We start from the raw sequence: 22,692 nt of genomic DNA, 5'->3' as shown, positions 1-22,692 counted from the left end.
AAGGTGGCCGAGAGGTCTAGGAGGATGAGGGCCACGGTTTTGCTGTTGTCCAGCAGGGTCCTGATGTCGTCAATGGCGGCGATGAGGGAGGCTTCGGTGCTGTGGTTGCTGCGGAATCCCGATTGGGACGAGTCCAGGAGGTTGTTCTTCTCAAGGAAGCGGGTCAGTTGCCTGTTGACAGTCTTCCCAATGACTTTTGCCGGAAACGGGAGCAGGGAGATGAGCCAGAAGTTCTTGAGGTCCTTAGGGTCTGCCTTGGGTTTCTTTAGTAGGGCATTGATCTCGGCATGTTTCCAGCTCTTCTGGAAAGTGGCGGTCTCAAAGGAGCTGTTGATGATCTTCCGGAGTTGGGGTGCGATGATGGAGCTCGCTTTGTTGAAGATGTGGTGAGGGCAGGGGTCGGATGATGAGCCGGAGTGGATGGTGTTCATGATTTTGATGGTGTCGTCGTCGTTGATGTGGTTCCAGTAGGAGGCTGGTGTGGTTGGGGGGCGGTGAGTCTGAAGTGTCGGTGGCTGTCAGGGGGTCTGGGTGTTGAAGCTGTTGTGTATGTCTGCGATCTTACGGTGGAAGAAGGTGGCTAGGGAGTCGCAGAGGTCTTGCGACAGTGGGATGTCGTTGGAGCTGGAGCTGGGGTTGGCGAGTTCTTTCACGATGTTGAAGAGCTCCTTGCTGTTGTGCGCGTTGTTGTTGATGCGTTGAAGGAGGTCCTTTTGACGGATCGAAAGAGTTGGTGGTGCTTGCAGCTGGCGTTCTTTAGGGCTGCGTGGTTGTCCGGTGTCTGTTCATGGCGCCACTTCTTCTCGAGTCTTCGGCAAGTCTGCTTGGATGCCTGGAGGTCGGTGGTGAACCAGATGGCCCTCCTGTCGGTGCGTCTGTTTGAGGGTTTCTTGATTGGGGCGAGAGTGTTGGCACAGTCATAGATCCATTGCCTGAAGTTTAGGGCGGCTGTGTTGGTGGGGTCAGTTGGTGGGTCTCAGGCGAGGGTGGTGATTAGCTGGTCTTCGGTGACCTTGTTCCAGCTGCGGTGGAGGACTCGTTGTGGGTGGTTGTGCGTGGTGTGTTTCTTGAAAGAGAAGTGGATGCAGCAGTGGTCGGTCCAGTGGAGTTCGGTGGTGTGGCTGAAGGTGATGTGGTTGCTGGCGAAAAAGATTGGGTCGAGCGTGTGTCCGGCGTAGTGGGTGGGTGTCGTGACGAGGTGTTTGAGTCCGAGGATGTCGAGCAGGTTGGTGGAGTTGCTGTCGTTGGCGTTCTCGAGGTGGAAGATCAGGTCTCTGAGGAGGATGTAGTCTGTGGAAGCAAGGGCATGCGTGCTGACGACGTCGGTGATGGAGTCGCTGAAATGTGTTCGGTGTCCGGGGGGTCTGTAGATGAGGGTTCCTCGGAGGGTGGTGTTGGGATCGATGTGGATCTGGAAGTGCAGGTGTTCGGCAGTGCTGAGGGTGTCTTCGGTGCTGGTCGAAATTCTGAGGGTATTGCTGTGGACGATGGCGATTCCTGTTCCTGGTTTGTTGGTGCGGTCCGTGCGGGTGATCTTGTAGCCGTCTAGGATGGCTCAATCAATCAATCAATGAGTCATTTGTAAAGCGCACTACATACCTGCGAGGGTCTCAAGGCGCTGGGGGGGGGGCTGCTACTGATCGAACAGCCAGGTCTTGAGTGTTCTCCTGAAGGTCAGCAGGTCTTGGGTCTGTCGTAGGCTCAGTGGGAGGGTGTTCCAGGTTTTGGCGGCAAGGTGGGAGAAGGATCTCCCGCCAGTGGCAGTTCTTCGGATGTGCAGGATGGTGGCTAGTGAGAGATCGACGGAGCGTAGCTGATGGTTGGGGATGTAGGAGAGACGTCTGTCGAGGTAGGCAGGGCCGGTTTTGTGGAGTGCCTTGTGTGCGTGGATGAGGAGCTTGAAGGATATCCTCTTGTTGACGGGGAGCCAGTGCAGGTTTCTCAAGTGGGGGGTGATGTGGCTGTGGCGTAGTACATCGAGGATCAGTCGTGCCGAGGCGTTTTGGATGCGTTGCAGTCGTTTGATGAGCTTGGTCGGGGCTCCCGCGTAGAGGGCGTTTCCGTAGTCGAGTCTTGCAGAGCATGCGGAGGGTATTGAAGCAGGAGGAGGAGACGGCGTTGACTTGCTTGGTCATTGAGAGCGTTGAGTCTAGGATGATTCCTAGGTTGCGTGCGTGGTCTGTGGATGTCGGGGCTGTCCCCAGTGCTGTCGGCCACCAGGAGTCGTCCCGGCTGAAGGGTTGGAGCCGAGGATGAGGACCTCCGTCTTGTCCGAGTTCAGCTTCAGGTGGCTGATCTTCATCCAGTCGGCGACGGCCTTCATTCCTTCGTGGAGGTTGGCTTTGGCGGTGATGGGGTCCTTGGTGAGGGAGAGGATCAGTTGAGTGTCGTCGGCGTAGGAGGTTATGTTGAGGTCGTGCTGTCGGGCGACGTGTGCAAGCGGGGTCATGTAGATGTTGAACAGTGTCGGGCTGAGGGAGGATCCCTGGGGTACGCCGCAGATGATCTCGGAGGCTTTGGATCGGAATGGGGGAGGCGGACGCTCTGGGTTCTGCCTGAGAGGAAGGATGTGGTCCATTCCAGTGCCTTGTCTCGGATCCCTGCGGCGTGGAACCGTGCACGTAGTGTACGGTGGCAGACGGTATCGAAGTCGGCGGAGAGGTCTAGGAGGATGAGTGCTGCGGTCTCACCGCTGTCCAGCAGGGTCCTGATGTCGTCGATGGCAGCGATGAGGGCCGTCTCGGTGCTGTGGTTGCTGCGGAACCCTGACTGGAAAGGGCCCAGGATTCAGTTTTTTTCGAGGTATTGGGTTAGCTGTCTGTTGACGATCTTCTCGATGACCTTGTCCGGGAACGGGAGCAGAGAGATGGGCCGGACGTTCTTGAGGTCTCTTGGGTCTGCCTTGGGTTTTTTGAGTAGGGCGTTGATCTCGGCGTGTTTCCAGCTCTCTGGGAAGGTCACGGTCTCGTGGGAGAAGTTGATGACGTTGTGCAGGTGGGGTGCGATGGAGCTGCTTGCTTTGTTGAAGACGTGGTGTGGGAATGGGTCTGACGGAGAGCCGGAGTGGATTGTGCTCATGGTCTTGATGTTGTCATCGATGCTCACGCTGGCCCAGGCTAGCAGGGGTCGTGGTCGATGATGTGAGGGGAGTCTGTTGTGTTGCTGTCTGTTGGGGCTGTCTGGGTGTCGAAGCTGTCGTGGATGTCTGCTATCTTGCGGTGGAAGAAAGGGGCGAGGGAGTCGCACAGGGCTTGAGACGGCGGGATGTCGTTGGTGTTGGAGCTGGGGTTGGAGAGTTCCTTCACGATGTTGAAGAGCTCCTTGCTGTCGTGTTCGTTGTTATCGAGGCGGTCTTTGAAGGAGGACCACTTGGCAGCCTTGATGAGGTGGTGGTGGTTGCGGATGGCGTCCTTGTGTGCTGCGTGGCTGTCCGGGGTCTGTTCGCTGTGCCGTTTCTTCTCTAGCTTCCGGCAAGCTTGCTTGGAGGCTAGGAGTTCTGGGGTAAACCAGCTGGCTCTTTTGCTGGTGTCTCTGTAGGGGAGTTTCTTCAGCGGGGCAAGGGTGTTGGCGCAGTCCTCGATCCACCGTCTGAGGCTGTGGGCATTGTCGTCGGTGTTGGAGGGTACGGTGGGTGGGCTGAGGGCGAGGTTTGCATGAAGTTGATCTTCGGTGATTTTGCTCCAGCAGCAGCGGGGGATCTGTTGGGTGCAGTGGTGTGTGGTGGGTTTCTGGAAAGTGAAGTGGATGCAGCGGTGGTCGGTCCAGAGGAGTTCGGTGGTGTGGTTGAAGGAGATGTGCGGGCTTGAGAAGACGGGGTCGAGCGTGTGGCGGTCGGAGTGGGTGGGCGTCGTGACGAGTTGCCTCAGTCCGAGGTTGACGAGGTTATCGATCAGGGTTGGGGTGTTGCTGTCGTTGTTGTTCTCAAGGTGAAAGTTCAGGTCTTCGAGGAGGATGTAGTCGGTGGAGGTCAGGGCGTGCGTGCTGATGAAGTCGGCGATGGAGTCCCTGAACTGGGGGCGGGGTCCGGGGGGTCGGTAGACGAGGGTGCCTCTGAGGGTGGACTTAGGGTCTGTGTGGATCTGGAAATGCACGTGTTCGGCGGTGCTGAGAGTGTCGTCGGTGCTAGACGAGACCCTGATGCTGTTCTTGTGGACGATGGCGATCCCTCCTACGACTCCGTTGGTGCGGTCTCTGCCGGTGATCTTGTAGCCGTCTGGGATGGCTATGGCGATGTCGGGTGCGAAGGAGTCGTTCATCCACGTCTCTGTCAGGAAAGCGACGTCCGGGGATGTTGTGTCGAGCAGGTCCCAGAGCTTGACGGCGTGTTTGCGTGCGGAGCAGGTGTTCAGAAGTATGCATCGGAGGTGGTTGAGGTCTTTCTTGGCTGGTGGTTCGTTGGCTCTGAGGCTGGTGTAGCTGCAGTTCCGGCAGGTGAAGGGGCCGTGTGTGCGTTTCGGGGCAGCCTTGAAGCAGGTGTGGGTCCGTCCGGAGTTGAGAGCATGCAGAGTGCTGGCATCGTAGTGGCGGCGTTCCTTGTGGCGGGTGCGGGGACCAGGAGTTCTGGCGCTGAGCGCGGTCCAGGTGCAGACGGGCGGAGGTGGGGGCAGCGAATGGGCAGTCAAGGGCGCAGGGCCGCAGGGGACGCAGCGGCGGGAGCGGAGCGAGACGACGAGGGCACAGAAGGCAAAAGGCACAAAATTTGGGGGCAACGAGTGTTACAGAAGGCAAAAGAAGGTTACAGAAATACGGGGGCAGCGAATGGAACAGAAGGCAAAACAGGCACAACAGGCACAGGGTTAGCGGGGCAACTAGGGAACAAAAAGCAAAACGGGCAGAGAGACACAGGGGCAGCCAGGGAAGCAGAGGGAAAACCGGGCAGAGAGACACGGGCAGCGGGGGAGGACAGAGAACAGCAGTTACGGGCACAACAATGACGGAAAAGCAGTACAGGCAATACAGTGAGAACAAGCCTACCTCGAACTTCCTCAGCAGCGGCAGCTGGGGCAGACACATAGGCAGTGCTGTGCGGAGGGGGAGCGACCTACCAGGTAGGGTAAAGGGTCGCTCCTTGGCTATGGCAATGTCGGGCACCGAGGACGGGTTCATCCAGGTCACCGTCAAGAAGACGACTTCTGGGGAGGATGAGTCGAATAGGTCCCAGAGTTTGATGGCGTGCTTGTGGACGGAGCACGTGTTGAGTAGTATGCATCTGAGATGGTGGCGACCTGCCCTGGTGGGTGGGTTAGGGCATGCAGGTGTTCGGTGGCTGGTGAAGCTGCAGCTTCGGCAGGAGAAGGGTCCGTGGGTGTGCTTCGGGTGTGCCTGGAAGCAGGTGGCTGATCGGCCGGCGTTGAGTTCATGGAGGATGTTGACGTTGTAGCGACGTTGGGAGTGGTGGTGCTCGCGGGGGCCAAGGGGTCTGGTGCTGGGGCCGGTCCAGGCGTGGACGGGCTTACCTTAGGCACGCCTTCGGTGCACCAGCGGCGTGGCCACGCAATTGCTGCCATTAAGAAGGGAAGGTGGGAGGGAGGAGCAGCTGGGAGGCGGGTACGGGAGCAAATGGGCGAGCGAGGGGGGTGGGGCCGTAGGGGACGTAGCTGCGGAAAAGTGAGGTGGCAGAAGGCCAACAGTAAAAGAGAGGCTATGGAGAGAAGAGAGCAGAAATGGTAAAAATAGGTGGGATGGAATAGAGAAACAAGGCAAAGAAGGCAAAATAAAAAGGCAAAGAAACGGCAACAAGGAAAACGGAGAAGCAACACAGGTGGCTCGAACTCGCGGCAGCAGCGAGGGTGGGAGCAAGGGCACAGTTAGGTGGAGCTGTGCGACGTGGAGAGCAACCTGCCTGGAACAGGGTCAAGTTCCTTACGTTGGATTTGAGAAAGCGGAAGAGAGGAAGGAAAATTACAAAGATCAGATCATTCCTTCACCAACGTAATTTTTGTTAATTTTGAACGCGTAGAAAAAGTGGATTGAGCAGATTAACGGAGCCCATGATATTCTTTTAATGCTGCTCTGTAATTAGTTTTGGTGTCCTCTGTATAAGATGTTCTCCAAAGCCTCTCCAGAACCTTACATTGTTTCTTCTCAAGTTTTAGTATTTAATAAAACCAGGAAGCTTTAGGCAAAGAACGGCCTAAGCTTTTACAGTGACTGGTAAGCTTTTTTCCATGGCCTCCATAAGCCAGTAAGGAATCTGGCTATGATCGAAGACCCACAGTTGTTTCATGCCCGGCCTGGTGCAATAAAGTAGTTTGTTAAAAACTGGGACATTCAGCTTGGACCAGGTCTTATTTTAGCCATATCACCCTTTCTGAAAGCATACTGCATTTCATCTTTTTTTCTATGCAGAGTCATTATGGAAATCATTGAAACAGCCATTAAATGTGCTGTCTTTCCTAAAAATAAACAGTCCAAGGTCTATGAAAGTACTCATTGTGATATCATTGGGAAACTTTTTTATATATGTGATAACTTGGCTGTCAGTTTTCCTTTATCTTAGCCCCTGAGTAGAGTTGACTCTAGTCTGCATTCTCAAGACATGCAATGGCTGACAATGGGGCCGGGCAATGACAGATAAAGTCAGGTCAACTCGTGAGGGTCGACAGCACAACCTAGCAATGGTCTTGCAAGCGTTTGTATGGCATTTAGCTTTTCATTAATATTATCCATGCCCAGGATGTTCTTCTGAGGGAAAGGTACTCAGGGACACCTTGGCAATCCCAGTAACAAGTCTTGTCTGTTGTCCCTGCAACCTCAGAAACTAGATTCCACTGGGAGCTCACTGAAAGGCCCATAACCTCCATTTGGCCTTTAATATTAAGTGGGCAGTGAGCTGAAACACTCAAGGCTTACTCATAAAGAGTGCAGTAGGTTTACAAAGGTGGGTTAGCTGAACACTCAAATGACTTCAATCATTATATTATCCAGTCAGTGTTATATATTTCCATAAGAGATGCAGTGTTTTTACACTATTAGAATAAATACTTTAGAGATATACAATACCTGCATAATTAATTATGGGCCTGAGGTACGAAATTTCCATTCACATTAAGTGGTAGCAAATTTGCTCGCCTACTTTTTGCCAATAAAAAGGACTTTTTTGAACCTACCTATGTACAAAAAGGTTGGTTCACAAAATTCCAAATCATATTGGCTCACAAAGTGCTACTAGCTGCAGTTGGATGTCATTACAGGGATGCTAGTCTGCTGTGGTTAGCAGACCCCTGTGTCTGTGATCACATTTTAAATAAAGTCAGCTTTTAAAAAGAAAAAAGCCCATTTACCTTTAAAGAGGCTCAATTTATAAGGAAAATACTTTTTTTCCTTTGTTTTGGAGCTGACAGTGCTCCTGTGGACCACTGCCTATTCCACAACAAACTTTTTTATCATCTGCAAATATTTTCCTTAGCAGTCCTTCTCATTTGCGATTGGGTTAACACGTCCTTTGAATTGCCAGTAGAATTTTGATGTTTTGGGACCAAATGTCGATAGCAAAACATTGACACATACTTAAAAAATTCACAATATGGATGAGACACACTAAATGTACCCCTTCCAAACATAACAAAGACTTATACAAGACTCAACTAAAATCAGAAGTTATGTTGAGAGCATTTGAAAAAGGTACTTAATTGGTTCAGCGTCAAAACTGAAGGAAGAAACAGATGAAACATTTAAAGGAAAGAGGCAGAAACAAAGGGGCACATGCATCAAGCCCGCATTTTGCGATTTCTAAATAGCGAATTTTACCGATTCGCTATTTAGAAATCGCAAAATGCAATGCATGAAGGATTTGCAAAAAAAAAATGTGATTCCTTAAAATTCCTTGATTGCGACTCACAAATTCCGACTCGCAATTAAGGAATTGATTCCCATTCATTCCGATGGGTCTGGAGGCCCATAGGAATCAATGGGAATTGCATGCGCAATTTGAGAGTACTTCATTGGTACTCTCAAATTGCGCATGCAATTTCAAGGGTACAAGGGTGCCAAAAGGACACCTGTTGCACCCCTGAAATTGTTATGTACACCCATGTTGCGCACACACATGCCCCAAAGGCATGTGTGTGTGTGACATGTAACTTTGAAAAATGCCCTTTTGAGCATTTTTCAAAGTTTTCGCTAATTACCATCAACTTAAAGTTGATGGTAATTTGCATTTCTTAATAGAAAAATCGCAATTTTTTGTTGTTGTTGTTGTTGCATTGCATTTTTGTGATTCCCTAAATGCAATCGCAATTTAAGTAATCATAATTTTGTGATTACTTAAATTGCGATTTTTGCATTTGGGATGATGCTTCCCAAATGCAAAAATTGCGGTTGCAAAGGGCGTCTGCTAAAAGCAATGATGCATGTGCCCCAAAGTGTGCTAAAGAGACAAGAATAAAGATCAGAGCAGGAGGCAGACTTTGAGTAGAGAAGAGAGCAGGAAAACCTACTCTCACGGGGGACCCTGTAACAGACAATAATCTATTTAATGAATGGATGTTATCATTGGCCAACACTTTAGCTTCTCTAAAGAAAAATAGTATAAAAAAAAGGTCAGCTCCTTGGTTCACCCCTAGTTTAAAAGCCTTGCAGGGACAATGTAGAAAACTAGAGAAGCAATGGTGGAAAAACTACAAAACAGAAGACCTGGTGATTTTTAAATTAGCTCTTAGATCTTACTACCAGCATATCAAAATAGGAAAAAAGACGTACTATTCAAATTTAATAAATAAAGCAGATAACCAGAAGACTATTTTTAACATAGTAAAATCGTTTACTAATCCTAAAAGCCTAGAACAGGAAATCCCTCCCTCACAGGATCTATGCGATCAAATCGCTGACTTCTTCGATAACAAAACCTTGATTTAAAGAAACACTTTACTAAAACTCTCCCCCAAATGCAAAACGTCCAGATCCCAAGAAAAAGAAAAAAGGAGCTCATATGTTTCAAGGAGATCAACCTAGAACAATCCAGGCAAGCTATTCTCTCTTGTAAATCTAGCTCGCCTTTCGATCCTTGTCCCCCCAAAATTTTACATGCGCTGGTGGATACCATCAATCCCATCATTAATCAGATCATTAATGCTACCTTCAGACTAGCTAAAATCCCCAATAGCTGGAAAACTGCTGCTGTGAAGCCACTTCAAAAAAAGAAACTTTCAGATCCCACATCCCTTTCCAATCTTAGGCCCATTTCATTGTTGCCATGTTTGAGTAAAATTGCACGGAAATATTAACATCCAACTCAATGATTTCACACAAGAAGCAAACATCTCACATCCCAAGCAATCTGGCTTTCGACTGGGTCATTCAACAGAATCAGTACTACTGCACACCACTGAGTCACTAAAACGTGCCATGAATCAGGGAAAGGATGCGGTACTGGTTCTGTTGGACTTGCCAGCGGCGTTTGACACGGTCTCTCACGATATTCTGAGAGACAGACTTGCATGCAGTGGAATCACAAACAATGCATTGGCCTGGATTACATCCTTTTCAGAAAACAGGCATCAGATTCTAACACTAGGCTGTTACAAATCGCAAGGAAAAGGGCTGGCATCAGGGGTTCCTCAGGGCTCGGCTTGAGCCCAACCCTTTGAAATCTATACATGGCACCAATGCTTCTTTTGATGGACACTTATGATGTGGAATGCATCGCTTATGCAGATGACACTCAACTGACACTCAACTGATCATTACCCTCGATAAAAGGCAGAAGAAAAATGTCACCACTGTTTAACAGCATTGATGGATTGGATGAAACTAAACCATCTGAAATGTAATAGCTCTAAAACAGAGATTATGCTGTTTGGCAAGACCAACGTGTTCAGACCGGATCAATGGTGGCCGTCAAATTCGGCTCCACCTCCTAATACAGTAGTCACTGTGAGAAATCTGGGAATAAAATGTGATCACACATTATCCTTCCACAAGCAAGCTCTCACTGTGGCAGGCACTTGTTTTCAAGTAATAAAAATCCTCAGAAATGTTTTCGATCTACTCCCAATGCTGGCCAAGAAGACGGTTGTGGTAGCCTTAATTCTATCTCATCTGGACTACTGTAATAGTCTCTATGCAGGAACCAACAAAAAGGTCTTGCAAAGACTACAGGTTGTCCAGAATGCTGCAGCGAGGCTGGTACTCAAACTGCCCAGAGACTCCTCCTCAGCAACAGCACTTAAAACCCTGCCTTGGCTGCCCGGCCATAAGAGGATTCTTTTTAAGGTCCTGACCATCATTTATAAAACGACAAAAAAAAATGGACCAGAATATCTAAATGTCAGAACTAAGCCATTCACCACCCAACGTACTATACGGTCATCTTCAGAGAATGTTTTAACAGTACCCAACTTTAAACTTAAAACCAGGGGTGGAAAGACACTGGCGGTCCTAGGGACCAAAGCCTGGAACTCCTTGCCAACTCAACTTAGACACACACAAACGGAACTCAATTTTAGGAAGTCCTTATAAACCTGGGGGCATATTATCAAGGACGACGTTAAAATTATCGCCGGTTTAGCGGCAAAAAACTGCCGCTAAAGCGGCGATAATGGGCTTGATAATATGTCCTGGAGAATTCCAATAGAAGCCCATGTTCACGCCAGAACATGGACTTCTATTGGAATTCTCAAGGGCATATTATCAAGCCAATTATCGCCGCTTTAGTGGCAGTTTTCTGCTGCTAAACCGGTGATAATTTTTAACGCGGTCCTTGATAATATGCCCCCTGGATCTTTGGTATCCCAGAGAACAGTTTGGTCTCTTATCTAAAGCTCTGATTTCTTAGTTTGTGCCAGCCCTTCTCCTTTCAGGTGCCCTTTTTCTCCGCATACAGCGCCAAGATACTCCTTGTAGTGAACGTTGCGCTATATAAAAGCTCTTTCATTCATTCATTCATTCATTCATTCATTCATTCAAAAGGAATCCTCAGGAAGGACCTCAAGACCTGTTTTTTTTAATGATTCTCCACCCAGTCCGACCAGCAACCCCCTCCCCAGCGCCTTTAGGCCCCCACGGGTGATAGCCGTGCTATACAAATCCCTGATTGATTGATTGAATCCATCCAATCAGAAAGGGCGATACTTGATCCAGAAACTGAGATGCACACATCAACATGATCTCAAGATGTGGAGATGAGAGGTTTTCAGTTTCTTGCGGACATAACATGAGCGTGACTTTGCATTCCTTCTGGAGGGAGGCTGCATAGGGAGGGGTTGCTCCAGAGAAGGGTTGAGAGATGCTTGATTGTGTTTCTTCAGATTCACACTTGAGGTATTTTTGTTCCTACATTTCTTCAGGCCTCTGAAATTTCATGGCAGAGTGTAAATGTTCAAGTTGTGCGAGGAGAGTGGCTTTGACATTTATGTGGGACAGTTGAAATTTGATTTTGGCTTCATGCCCCTTTCTTTCTGTACCTTTTTAAACAATTAATTGATTATCAGAAAGTTAACATGATGGTGAATACAAATAATTTCTGGACTGAAATGGACTAGAACCTTTCGATAATTCATCAGTTTCACACAGCAGCATACATGGAAGAGGAGTCACCTGCACTCCCTTCATGGATGTTGAAGCATCATGCAGACATATCTAACATAGAATCACCTGTTATACAGCTGCCATACGCTAAATCAACCCTTCTATTTTTGGGGGGGCTTCGCTGCAAGAAATTGTATTTTCAGTGACATCATTGGGTGACATTAATCATTTTGCAGTTTCAACAACTTACAATATTCGTTTTTTTCAATTTGTTTTTGGCAACATTCTCTTATTTTTGAACGGCAAATTCTTCAGGTTCACTGATAATGTGCAGTGTTTTTGTACAGTAATATGTTTTACTTGAAAATGACAACAAAAAGAAAACCTGCAGTTTTTTTCTCCTGCCCTTTTCTCTGGCAATTTTCTTCAAACCCACTGATTTGAATGAATGTGTGTGCTGCTGGCAGCGAAGCCGAGTGTTTGCTTGGGGGATGATCTAATAGCAATCAGCAAAGCCACGCAAAGCACTGCGCCAATGTACTTACCATTAAAAGCAAAATTGAGCAGCGCCTCTCGAGCGCCTGTGCAGCCATTAGGAAATCCCGGCCATTGTGTTAATCAGAACTTTTTCTGTTACAGACAAAGTGGGCTTGTGTCCCCCTGAAGATGATACCATAAAGTGTGCCTTCCCGCTGAAGCCCGATGAGTGCCTGAGCGATGGCAGCTGTCCTGATGAGAAAAAGTGCTGCGGCGGCTGCGCGAAAACCTGCACCAAACCTCAGCGAGGTACGTGGCTAATATCCTGCTTTATTTTCCCTTCCTTCGATCCTCGATGTTTAGCTCATTTATAAATCATTTTCAGGCAGTGAGATTGTGTGTGTTTGATATGTTAGTCCCTTAGCCTAGGCTCAACAAGCTGCACAGGTTTCTGGAGCCAAAACATACTCTCCCTTTTCCTGTATCCTTTTACACACAGACCTCCAAAAGGGCTTGATGGGTCTCCCGTCCCATAACATATGTTTCCAATTCCTAATCTCAATAACACATCTTGTGCAGGTGGATGGAATACGCTGTTTACATTTTTACTGTGGTCTGGAGTTACGCACAGCTCATATATTGAAAAATACTTCATACGACGGAGGTTTGAAAAAATAATTTCTTTGATTATCCTCCCACATTCTCCCTGGAAAAACTGATGGCCTCGATCCAGTTTCCACCTGCTTTGATCATATTGTGATTTCTAACAAGCAAGGCTACAAATTTATCCTAAACTCGAGCCTTGTAATTTGTACCAGGTGTGTGACGGACTGCCTCTCTAAAGTCTTCTGCCCTCTCACTAACATGTGTGCCCGAAATATAATGTTTGAGGCGTGTGTGGCTCTAGATACACATGGTGTGCATAATCCTGCCATCTAGTTTTGGGCTCGGATGTGTGCAAGATGTCTTCGAAGAAAGCCTTGAAAGTCACAAGGTAGTTTGACTCCTCCTTTCGGTGGTAATGTGTAAAGTCATTGTTTTTTTTGCCGTGGGGTTCGGACGTATGCTCTCATGCTGCATTTTTCTCCGTTCATACCTTCTGAATGTCTGTAATGTTTTTGATGGTGGTCCTCTCTCTCTCTTCCATAACTTTGGGTCCTTACCTTCCTACTTAGGCATATCCCCCACCGTGACCACATGGTGATGGAAAGCGCACTCTTGTTTCTGTCCTCGGAGTCATGCTAAATCCCCTTGCACCTGTTTCCACCAGACCTGCAATCGGTTCATCTCCCCTGAACACAGCAAGGCCAGCTGCGAGGCTTGCTGCTCCTTTGCATGACCATCAGGCTCCATGACTCAAAATGTTTTGAAGGAGCGTGGATGACACAGCAGACCTCTTCAGCCCGAGGACATCGAGATGGAACATCATGCACATGTGTCGGCTTCTCCCCAGACAACTGGTCTGGCTCAGAACTAGAGGTCCAAGATCTGGCTCCTACGCAATCAGCAACTCGTCTTCAACCCCAGCAAACCACTACAAAGGGTCACCTACTCACTCTTGAACAAACAAAGCAGTTTGCCAGGCCACCCCTGCCTTAAGGCTATGGTCGGCACGACCATCGCCTTAGGAAAAGTCCAGCTCTGGCTCTGCGCTGTACAAAACGACAAAGATGACTCCTTCGGAGCCCACCACTTCTGCCATGGAATAAAGTCAGAGCTGAAAACGTTGGCGTCGAAGCACAAGCCATTGTCGGTGCCAAAACGTTTGGAGCCAAGATCATTGGCGCACAGCAGAGCAGCACATGGATTGGGGTGCCTGTAACCCTTGTTTCAAAGACTGCAGGAGGAAATAGATACCTGGCAGAATCATTTAATGAACCACCCAGGCACAAGCTTGATAAATGCTCGCCCTCAACAAACTGTTTTCCAATCTTCCAAAAGGCAGCAATCTTTTTTAGAGATACATTGGTCATACCAACTCATCCTAAAGAGAAAAAGTAAATGGACAAGGCAACAAGCACTTTAGAGACTAGCCCACCACCTCTGCCAGCTGCATATAATTGTCCCTTACTACCTGCTTCGCCAGCTTACCCTAAAACACACTCACCTGAAGGGGCACTCCATTCATATATAGGAGGACAAGACAAAGGGGACACATTTGATATTGCATCACAAGAGGAACCTTGGGATACATATGACACGGACCCACCAGTGGATACAGACCTTAATCTATATCCCGCTAAGTCATCCTCCCAAGATGACACTACAACTTATCATGACCTCATTGGTAGGGCTGCTACCTTCTACATGGTACAATTATACAAGAATCCATTGGAGGAATACTTCCTCTTTGAAGTGCTTCCCTCTACACAGCATTCCATCCAATACCTACCAATGCTAAAGGGTGTGCTTCGCCACACCCCAGATATATTTAAAGACCCAGTAGGATCTAGGATTATAACACTAACGGTAGACAAGAAATAAAAAGCATCTCTTAATGACCTGCTCTACATACAAGGTCAAATTCCTCCAGACTCTAAAGTGGTAGCAACCGCATGCAAAAAAGCGACCTCTCAAACAACTGGTGATGCCCCTTAATGAGATAGAGAGTAGGAGGATATATTCCACAGGAAGGAAATTAGGTGCACAATCAGCCAATCCTTGGCATATTGCTTGTTCTATTGGCCTTCCCTCAAGATATGATCAGGCCCACTACGACAACATGGAAGAACTCCTCCAATACCTCCCAGAAGAGCGCAAAAAGAGGCCACCAAATAGCCTCTGAGGGAAAGTTAATTTCCGATACAACCATATGTTGTGCCCTAGACTCTGCAGACACTGCGGCTAGTGGTGTAAACTTCACTGTTTTATTGTGTAGACATTCTTGGCTTCGGGTCTCTGGTTTTAAATCGGAAGTCCAACATAATCTGCTGGCTCCTACCTTTCATGGGGAACATTTGTTTGGCCCTCAGGTACATACTTTATTGGAAATGATCAAAAAAGATACTGAAGCATCCAAAGCTATGGGGGCACTGCAAACACCTTCTCAGCATGGCTCCTTTTGCCACTCATCCTACTACGGAGGGTCCAAAACATCTACTGAAACCTCCACTCAATACCAGCTACAAGTACTGAGGCTCCTGTAGAGGTAACAACTCCAAAGGCAGAGGCAAACGTGGATTCACCAAAACATCTGCCACTACCACTAAGGCCTGACTTACCTCTCATTCACCCCGGTCACACAGCACCTGCCGTACAACATCACCTCTGACCAGTGGGTGTTGGATATCATCTAGCATGGTTATTGTCTGCAGCTCACTTCCACACTTCCCAACATTCCACCTCACACACTCTTTCCACAGCACCAAACATTGCTCATGGAAGAAGTACAGGCACTCCTCAAAAAAGCCACACTAGACCCCACTAAAGGGAGTCTACTTGGTATAATTCTTATTTCCAAAAAGGATAGGTCTTTTTGAACAATATTAGAACTCAGACCTCTAAAGAAGTACATTCTCTCAGAACACTTTCTCATGGTGACTCTTCAAGATGTCATCCCATTTTTACACCTCCAGCCCCTTCAAATCCAACCTTATCTTGGAGCAACTCAATTCAGAACTAGGAATAGCATACCCAAATACTGACAGGATACAATCATTCCAGGTACTGATTCCCCAATTTCAACCAGGTCAACAGGTAGCAGTCAGGACAGTAATGCGCATCCTCAGTATGATGGCTTCATGTATCGCAATAGTACCTCATGCAAGACTAAACATGCGTCCGTTGCATGAATGTTTAGCCTACCAATGGACTCAAGAGGAAGGTCGATGGGAAGATCTAGTTTTGGTTGGCCATTAAGCTTGCCACTCTCTGCAGTGGTGGAACACCAATAACCTGCTCAAATGATGACCTTTCCTAGACCCAGTTTTGCAGAGGACCATAACAATGGACTTCTCCCTTACAGGATGGGGAGCGCATTTATTGGACCTAACTGTCCAGAGCCAGTGGGCACACAATCAGCGAAGTCTTCACAAAAATCACATAGAGCTGCTAGCTGTTCCCCTTGTGCTGAAAACCTTCCTTCCTCACCTGATTGACAGGGTATTCCTCATCAAAACAGGCAACAAGACAACCATATACTATCTACAAAAGCAAGAGGGCACCAAATCCCCCCAGCTTTCTCACTTAGCACAGACCATTTGTAGGTGGTCCCTCAAACAACATTCACCTGTTAGCGAAGTATCTACAAGAAGTGGACAACAACTTTGCAGATCTCCTCAGCAGCAGGGCCACCAAGTCCACGAGTGGAAATTCCACCCTCAAGTCCTTCCCTAATACTTCCAACATTGAGGAGTACCACAAATTGCCCTCTTCACCACAGCAGAAAATGTCAAATGGCCAAGTTTCGCATTCAGGTTCCCACACCCACTGTCCAAGAGCAACATACTATGGAGGAGTTGGTCAGGGATATTTGCTTTTGCTTTTCTGCCTCACCCACTGCTTCAGTTTGTAGTTCACAAAGTTTGACAGACATCTCTCATCCTAGGGGTTCAGTTATGGGCACAACAACTGTGGTTCACCACACACCTCAAACTATTGGTAGTTCCCCACGAACTCCCCAACAGGCAGTACCTTCTCACTCATAACCATAGAGAAATCAGACACCCGACCTCAGACCCTTTAACTTTATGATCTGGCTCCTGAAATCCTAGAGTTTGGTTATCTCATTCTCCCATAGGAATGTAGCGCTCCGGCCTACTACTCAGGCCTGCTACGCTGCTAAATGGAAAAGATTTGTTCACTACTGTCGCTCCAAACACATCGATCCTTTATCAGACAAAGTACATGTCATTGTCTTCTATTTATTTCACTTGAACACCTCTGGTTTATCCATAAGGCTACACCTAGCGGCAGTAGCTGCATACCTACAAAACAGGAAACATTCAGAATCCCAGTCATTAAAGCCTTAATGGAAGGTCTTAAATGAGTCAGTCCTCCTCGGATGCCATGCGCTCCGACATAGAATCTTAAAATTGTATTTACAACACTAATGGGCCCTCCATTTGAGCCCCCCCCCCCAATTTCTGTCCTGAAAGGTAACATTCCTAGTCGCTGTCACTTTTCTTAGAGGTGTCAATTAGCTTCAGGCACTGACATTGGAAGAATCCTTCTACCAAATACACAGGGATATGGCTGTACTCCTGACCAACCCCAAATTTCTCCCAAAGGTGGTGTCTCAGTTCTATCTAAATCAGTCCATTGAACTTCGTGGTCTTTTCCCTCAACCTGACTCAGTTGCGAACGGGCTCTACATACATTAGATGTAAAACGAGCTTATGTATTACAGTGACAGGAGTAAAACATTCAGGAAAACACAACAACCTTTTGTTGCTTTCTCCAAACCCTACAAAGGAAGAGCCATTTCTAAATCAGGCATTGCAAGATGGATTATAAAATGCATCCAAACACGCTAGGCTAAAGCTAAAATCACTTTACCCATTCATCCTAAAACCCACTCCACTTGTAGAAAAGGGGCTTCAGTGCCCTTCTATGGAGCATCCCTATAGCTGATATATGTAAAGCAACGACATGGTCTACACCACATACCTTTACAAAACATTACTGTGTGTGCTGGCTCGTCAAAAGGCTAAATCGGCCAAGCAGTTCTACATACACTATTTCAAACAGCTCTAACTCCCACACTCTAGGCACTGCTTATAAAGGAGGACTGCTTTATGGTCTATTCACATGAGCATGTGGATCTACAGCCAAAGAGGCCTCGAACAGAAAATGTTACTTACCCAGTAAGCATCTGTTTGTGACATGTAGTGTAGCAGATCCACATGCACCCCCCTCCTCGGATGACTGTGCTAGTTGCAATTGCTTTCATTCACTTGACACTACTTTCACATGGACACCTTATATCCTACGCTTTGCTTCACATTTCATCCTGATTCGCCATGTGGAAAAACAATTACCAGCGAAAGGGGGAGTCACAGTACACTGAGATTCTAAATAGTTTCTGAGAAGAAAAACAACTTGCACACATCTGAGCTCAACACTAGATGGCAGGATTATGCACAGCATCTGAATTTACAGCACCACAAGCCACCAACAGATGCTTACTGGGTAGGGAACATGTTCCTTCTTAACTGCAGGTACTTGAAGAAACTACTTGTGAAAAGAATATTAGATTTTTGTTGAACTTCTTCAAACATCATGAAACTTTCTTGATTCTGTAATTTTTTTAAGTTCCTGTACACCATTTTTGGCCCATTCCAGTATAATTTTAGACAATTCTCAGGGAATTCAGATTTGCCTTTTCTTGGGCTATATGTCTTAGCTCTTCTAATCCATGAAAGCATATATCTGACATATGAGGATTGTATTATATTGAAATATTCATTTCCGTTACCACGAGTCATTGCAGCATCTGAGATAAGGCAATTTAGTAATATATTTCTAAGCTGGGAAGGATCCAACTACCTTTCTCCTACATTAGGAAAGGCTTTTTGTTGCAACTCATGGTCGTTCAATTCCCCACATAAATAAAGAAAACAACCATTTCAAAAACTAACAAATGTGTTTATGTAACATGAGAGGGTCTGAAACAAACAATTTTAATTATATGATGTCTATTGAGAGGGGAATATGAGAGCACTTATGAAAATCATTTTTTAGTTTAGCCAGTAACCTATCATCGTTTAAGCATGAAATGTCACCTGGTCATGCTCAGACAAGAATTTCATTACTAGACCGGAGGCTACCATTATGCAGGTATCTTTTAATTGTCACTTCAAGCAGCTCCTTTATTGAACCTTGCACAAAACACTCTCGAACCAGAACACAGGATAGGCTATAAATCATCCCCACATAGAATGTCCATCCTCTTTTAAATGCTGATTCAGCCAGATACGTACAATACGTTTTAATTCTTATATGCTTACAATAGTTATAAGCTTGCTTTATTTAGGTTATAAGTGATTTGATTGTAGTTCTTCTTGGTTTATCAGTTAGTAGACTTGCTTCTAATTGTCAGAAGCAGGATTTTAATTAGATTAGTAAATTATATTGCGTTTGTAATATATTTGATTCTGAAATCTGATAGAGACTACTAGCCGCAGATTCCTTAACGTAGAATTATCCCCAGGCGTGAGACTGGACCCTGAAAACTTTCTTGCCCAGCATCTCTGCGCGCCGGAGGGCAGTACCTCGCGACTCCGCCCGACGTCCTCCGCGGGCATGACATCAGCGAGGTCACATAAGCCCCAACCCTGCGCGCTGAGGTCACTTTTCTTCTTTTCTACGTGCAACACGGACCCGGATTGTGTTCTTTGCCTGTTTCAGGCCTTCTTTTTACGCGTTTTCCTGGGTACAGTGTGCGAATGCCTTTGGGCTTCAAGATGTGTTCGTCATGCGCACGCCAGATGTCGGCAACTGATCCTCACCCTATCTGTATGTGGTGTTTGGGGGTGCACATCGACTCAACGGACTGCGAGGCGTGTCAGCAAATGAAGCCGAAGTCCCGGCGGGAGCGCCGGATGAAACTCCTTTTGGCACGCATGTCCAGGTCGGCATCGGCGCTGCGTCCGTCCCCCGCGGATGGCTTCAAGAACCGCCGCTTCCGTCTCCAACATCGTGCTTCTCCCAGGCTGTAAGGGCGTCGCTCACCTGTTAGTAAGTGTCGCAGTTTGTCCCCGAGGCCCAGTCCCCGGCCTGTTGGGGGCGTGGGTTCTCTGCGGGTGGTGCAGCCCAGTGCGTTGCCACCCTATCCGCTGTTCCGCGGCGCTGAGGCGACTAGAGCCCAGATGGAGGCCTATGTGGCGGCCTTGCAGGCCTCTTTGGCTCTTCCTTCTTCTCCTTCTCTTCCTGGGATGTCTGCAAATCCCTTGCCGCGTGCGGGGACTCCTGCGGCGTCGCCAGCGGCTCCGCCGCCGACAGGTTTGGATCCAAGTTCGGAGGATGTGGTGCCTTCGGGGTGCGGCACTTCGGGGTTCCCTCCTTGGGACCACGGCGCCTCTGCCTCGCCGCAAACCCCGTGGGGGTCCCTGTCGTGTCGCGGGAGGTTGCAGGGGCTCGGGGCGTATCCTCGAGTCCCCCTCGGTCCTCTGGGCAGGCGGCGGCCTTGTCCGATGCCGAGGTGACGCTGCTCAGGCGCCCGGCGGAGCCGCAAGGGCCGGCTAGGGGTCGGGCGTGTCCCCGGGCCCCCCTTGTCGCTCCACGCAGGCGGCTGCCTCGTCGGAGGTCCAGTCGACGCCTTTTCGCCATCGTTCCTTAGCCGCCCTGGCTCCGACCCGGCCCCGGTCTCCCGTGCCACGCGTTGTGGCGGAGGTCGTTCCGGCTTCCCCTTCGGCGCCGGTCGACGATGCCCTGACGCCGGTGGCAGACTCTATGGCGCTGGGCCGACGTCGGGTCGTTGAATCGTCTTCAGACGCCCCCTCTTCTCCAGAGGTTCGGCAGCTGTTTGTTTCGTCTTCTCTGGAGACGGGTCGCCGCGTCGTGGTTTTCCCCCCGGCGTCTTCTAAGGACGGCTCTTCGCCGTCCCCGCGCCCGCAGTCTTCGCCAGAGGCGCCTCAGGTTCCCCATTCATCGGTCCACCCTCCCTCTTTTCGAGCTTGGCCTTTCCTTCCTCCGGTTGGGCTGGGGGACGGCCGCCTTAGCTTGCAGCCGTCGCCCACGGAGGAACTGCTTTCCCCACCCTGGGGCCCTACGGAGGCGAGTGCTGCCTTCGCTCAAGCTGTTTCCATGGCTACAGGAATCTTGCACATGGGCGATCCAGCTGCCCATTTCCCCACGGGAGCTGCTTCTTCCCTTTGCGGCTGCACTCCACAATTCTCTTTTGGGGGCCAGGGGGGGGTCCTGCCACGGGGGACCCGGTGCCCCAGCCTCTTCTGCACCACCACCGTCCTGCTCCGCATTATCCTGTCTGTCCTTCCCTCCACCATTCTACCAAGGGCCCTTTTTTACAGACTGCCTTTTCCTCCTTGCCCTCGGTGTTGTCTCCCCCATCACGGGAGGCCCGCTGGTTAGATTCCTGGGGGCGCAACATCTTTGCCTCCTCCAGTGCTGCTTTGCGGGCCCTTAACACTCTTTGTGTGTTGGCCAGGGACACTTCTTGCTTATGGGATTCGGCAGAGTCCCTTATGTCTTCCGCTTCTCAGGAGGGTGCCTGCGTTGATCTGCAGCACCATGCGTTGGATGGCCGGGAGCTGGCGGTGTTTATTCTTCGCTCGGCTCTGGACTTTTCGGAGGTGCTTGGTCGTACCATGGCTACTTCGTTGGTCCTTCGTCGCCATGCCTGGCTACGGGATAGTGTTTTCCCTGAGAACGTTAGAGAACGGCTGCTTGACCTCCCTTTTGATGGCGCTCTGTTGTTTCACGCCCCTGCGGATTCTGCCATTCAGAGGTTTTTTGCGGGGCTTCGCCCTCCTCCTCCTCCTCCCCCTCAGTGACCTGACTGTCGGTCTGTGTTTTGGGAAGTGTTCTTCCGTTGTTTTCCTGGGGCCTTCTGACGGGTAGCCCAGGTTGTGTGTTCTATATGGTTGATGTGCCTTTGGGGTCCTTTTGTTGGGCCCTTGGTGCTGTTGGCTGCTAGTCCGGCCCTTTGTTGACTTGGTTTGGCTGTTGGTAACCCAGTAGGCCCTGAGATTAGGCCTTTGGCATCTTCTTTATTGCCTGCTTAGTAAGCCGTCTGCGGGTTTTTTGCATGTCTTTCTGTTTTGTCCTCTGCTTCGGACTATGTTTCCTGAGAGGGGTTCCCATAGTTCTTGGGACGTAACTTTCCCTATGTGGGGTACTGGTAGCTATTATATAGCTCTGTCCTGTGCTGGGCTCCTTGCTCTCCGTGGCGTCACAATATGTTGCAGGTGCGAATTTCTTGCCACTTGTCTTGGTGCAGCTTGCGCTGGGTCCGTCCTTCTCCTTGTCACAGCATCGCTCGGCCGGTCTGGCCTGCGGTCTGCGGCATCGTGTTATGGCGGTTCTGCGTTTTTGTCATGTGTTTTGGCTTGCTCCTCTGCCGGCTTGGACCCGTCCTCTTTCTCTCTCTTTCTTTCTTTTCTGCCGGTCTCCTCCCCTTCTTCGCGGGTCAGTGGGTTTCTGGGCCGGCCCCTTCCTTGGGGTGTGGCCTGGCCCTTCCTGGCCTCTGCTTTCGGCTGCTGTTCTGGGTGCGCTGTTCCGTGGTGTTGCTGCTGCTGCTGACGGTGCTTGCCCGACAGACTTGCTTGTTCTACTTCACCACTGTGCTCTTTGATGTGTTCCCTTGCATCCCTGCCTCTGGTTCCGCTGGGGATTTGCGCAATGGTGCTTTTCTTCTTCCGCCTGTGCTGTTGGCTGTGGAGCTGTTCCGGCCCTGCCCGCTGCTTGTGGCCAAGGTGTTTTCTATCTCTGTGGTTCGATGTGGCCCTTGTGCTCCTTGAGGCTTTAGGGGCGCTGTCTGCTCCTGCGGGGTATTGGACGCTCTCCTTTGGTTGGGCTTAGGATCTCCTGGCCTTTTCCTTCTTGTTCTTGTGACATGTCCCCTTCTGGGGCCCTGGGTCTCTCCTTGTGGGGAGGCTCTCGCGCAGCCCCTCCTCCCTTGTGGGTATGACTAGGATATCTATTCTACGTTAAGGAATCTGCGGCTAGTAGTCTCTATCAGATGTACAAGATACTTACCTTCGGTAACGATGAATCTGGTAGAGATGATTCTAGCCGCAGATTCCTTCATGACCCACCCTTCAACCCCGTTCTCCGAGGACCCTCAGCTTG

At 49.1% G+C, this 22,692-nt stretch overlaps 1 protein-coding gene across 1 annotated transcript in view; it reads left to right on the top strand.

The window, feature by feature from the left end:
• Positions 1-22,692, top strand: part of LOC146822325 (uncharacterized) — a 670,174-nt gene that overhangs the window by 272,170 nt on the left and 375,312 nt on the right. Inside the window, exon 5 of the mRNA XM_085610040.1 lies at positions 12,106-12,252. Coding sequence (XP_085466166.1) covers positions 12,106-12,252 — 147 coding nt within the window. The remainder of the gene's footprint in view (positions 1-12,105; positions 12,253-22,692) is intronic.

This window comes from Triturus cristatus, chromosome 6, assembly GCF_964204655.1.
Source record: "Triturus cristatus chromosome 6, aTriCri1.1, whole genome shotgun sequence".
Classification (NCBI taxonomy): domain Eukaryota; kingdom Metazoa; phylum Chordata; class Amphibia; order Caudata; family Salamandridae; genus Triturus; species Triturus cristatus.
Note: the sequence above shows the minus strand (reverse complement) of the source record. Positions and strands in the feature narration are given on the sequence as shown.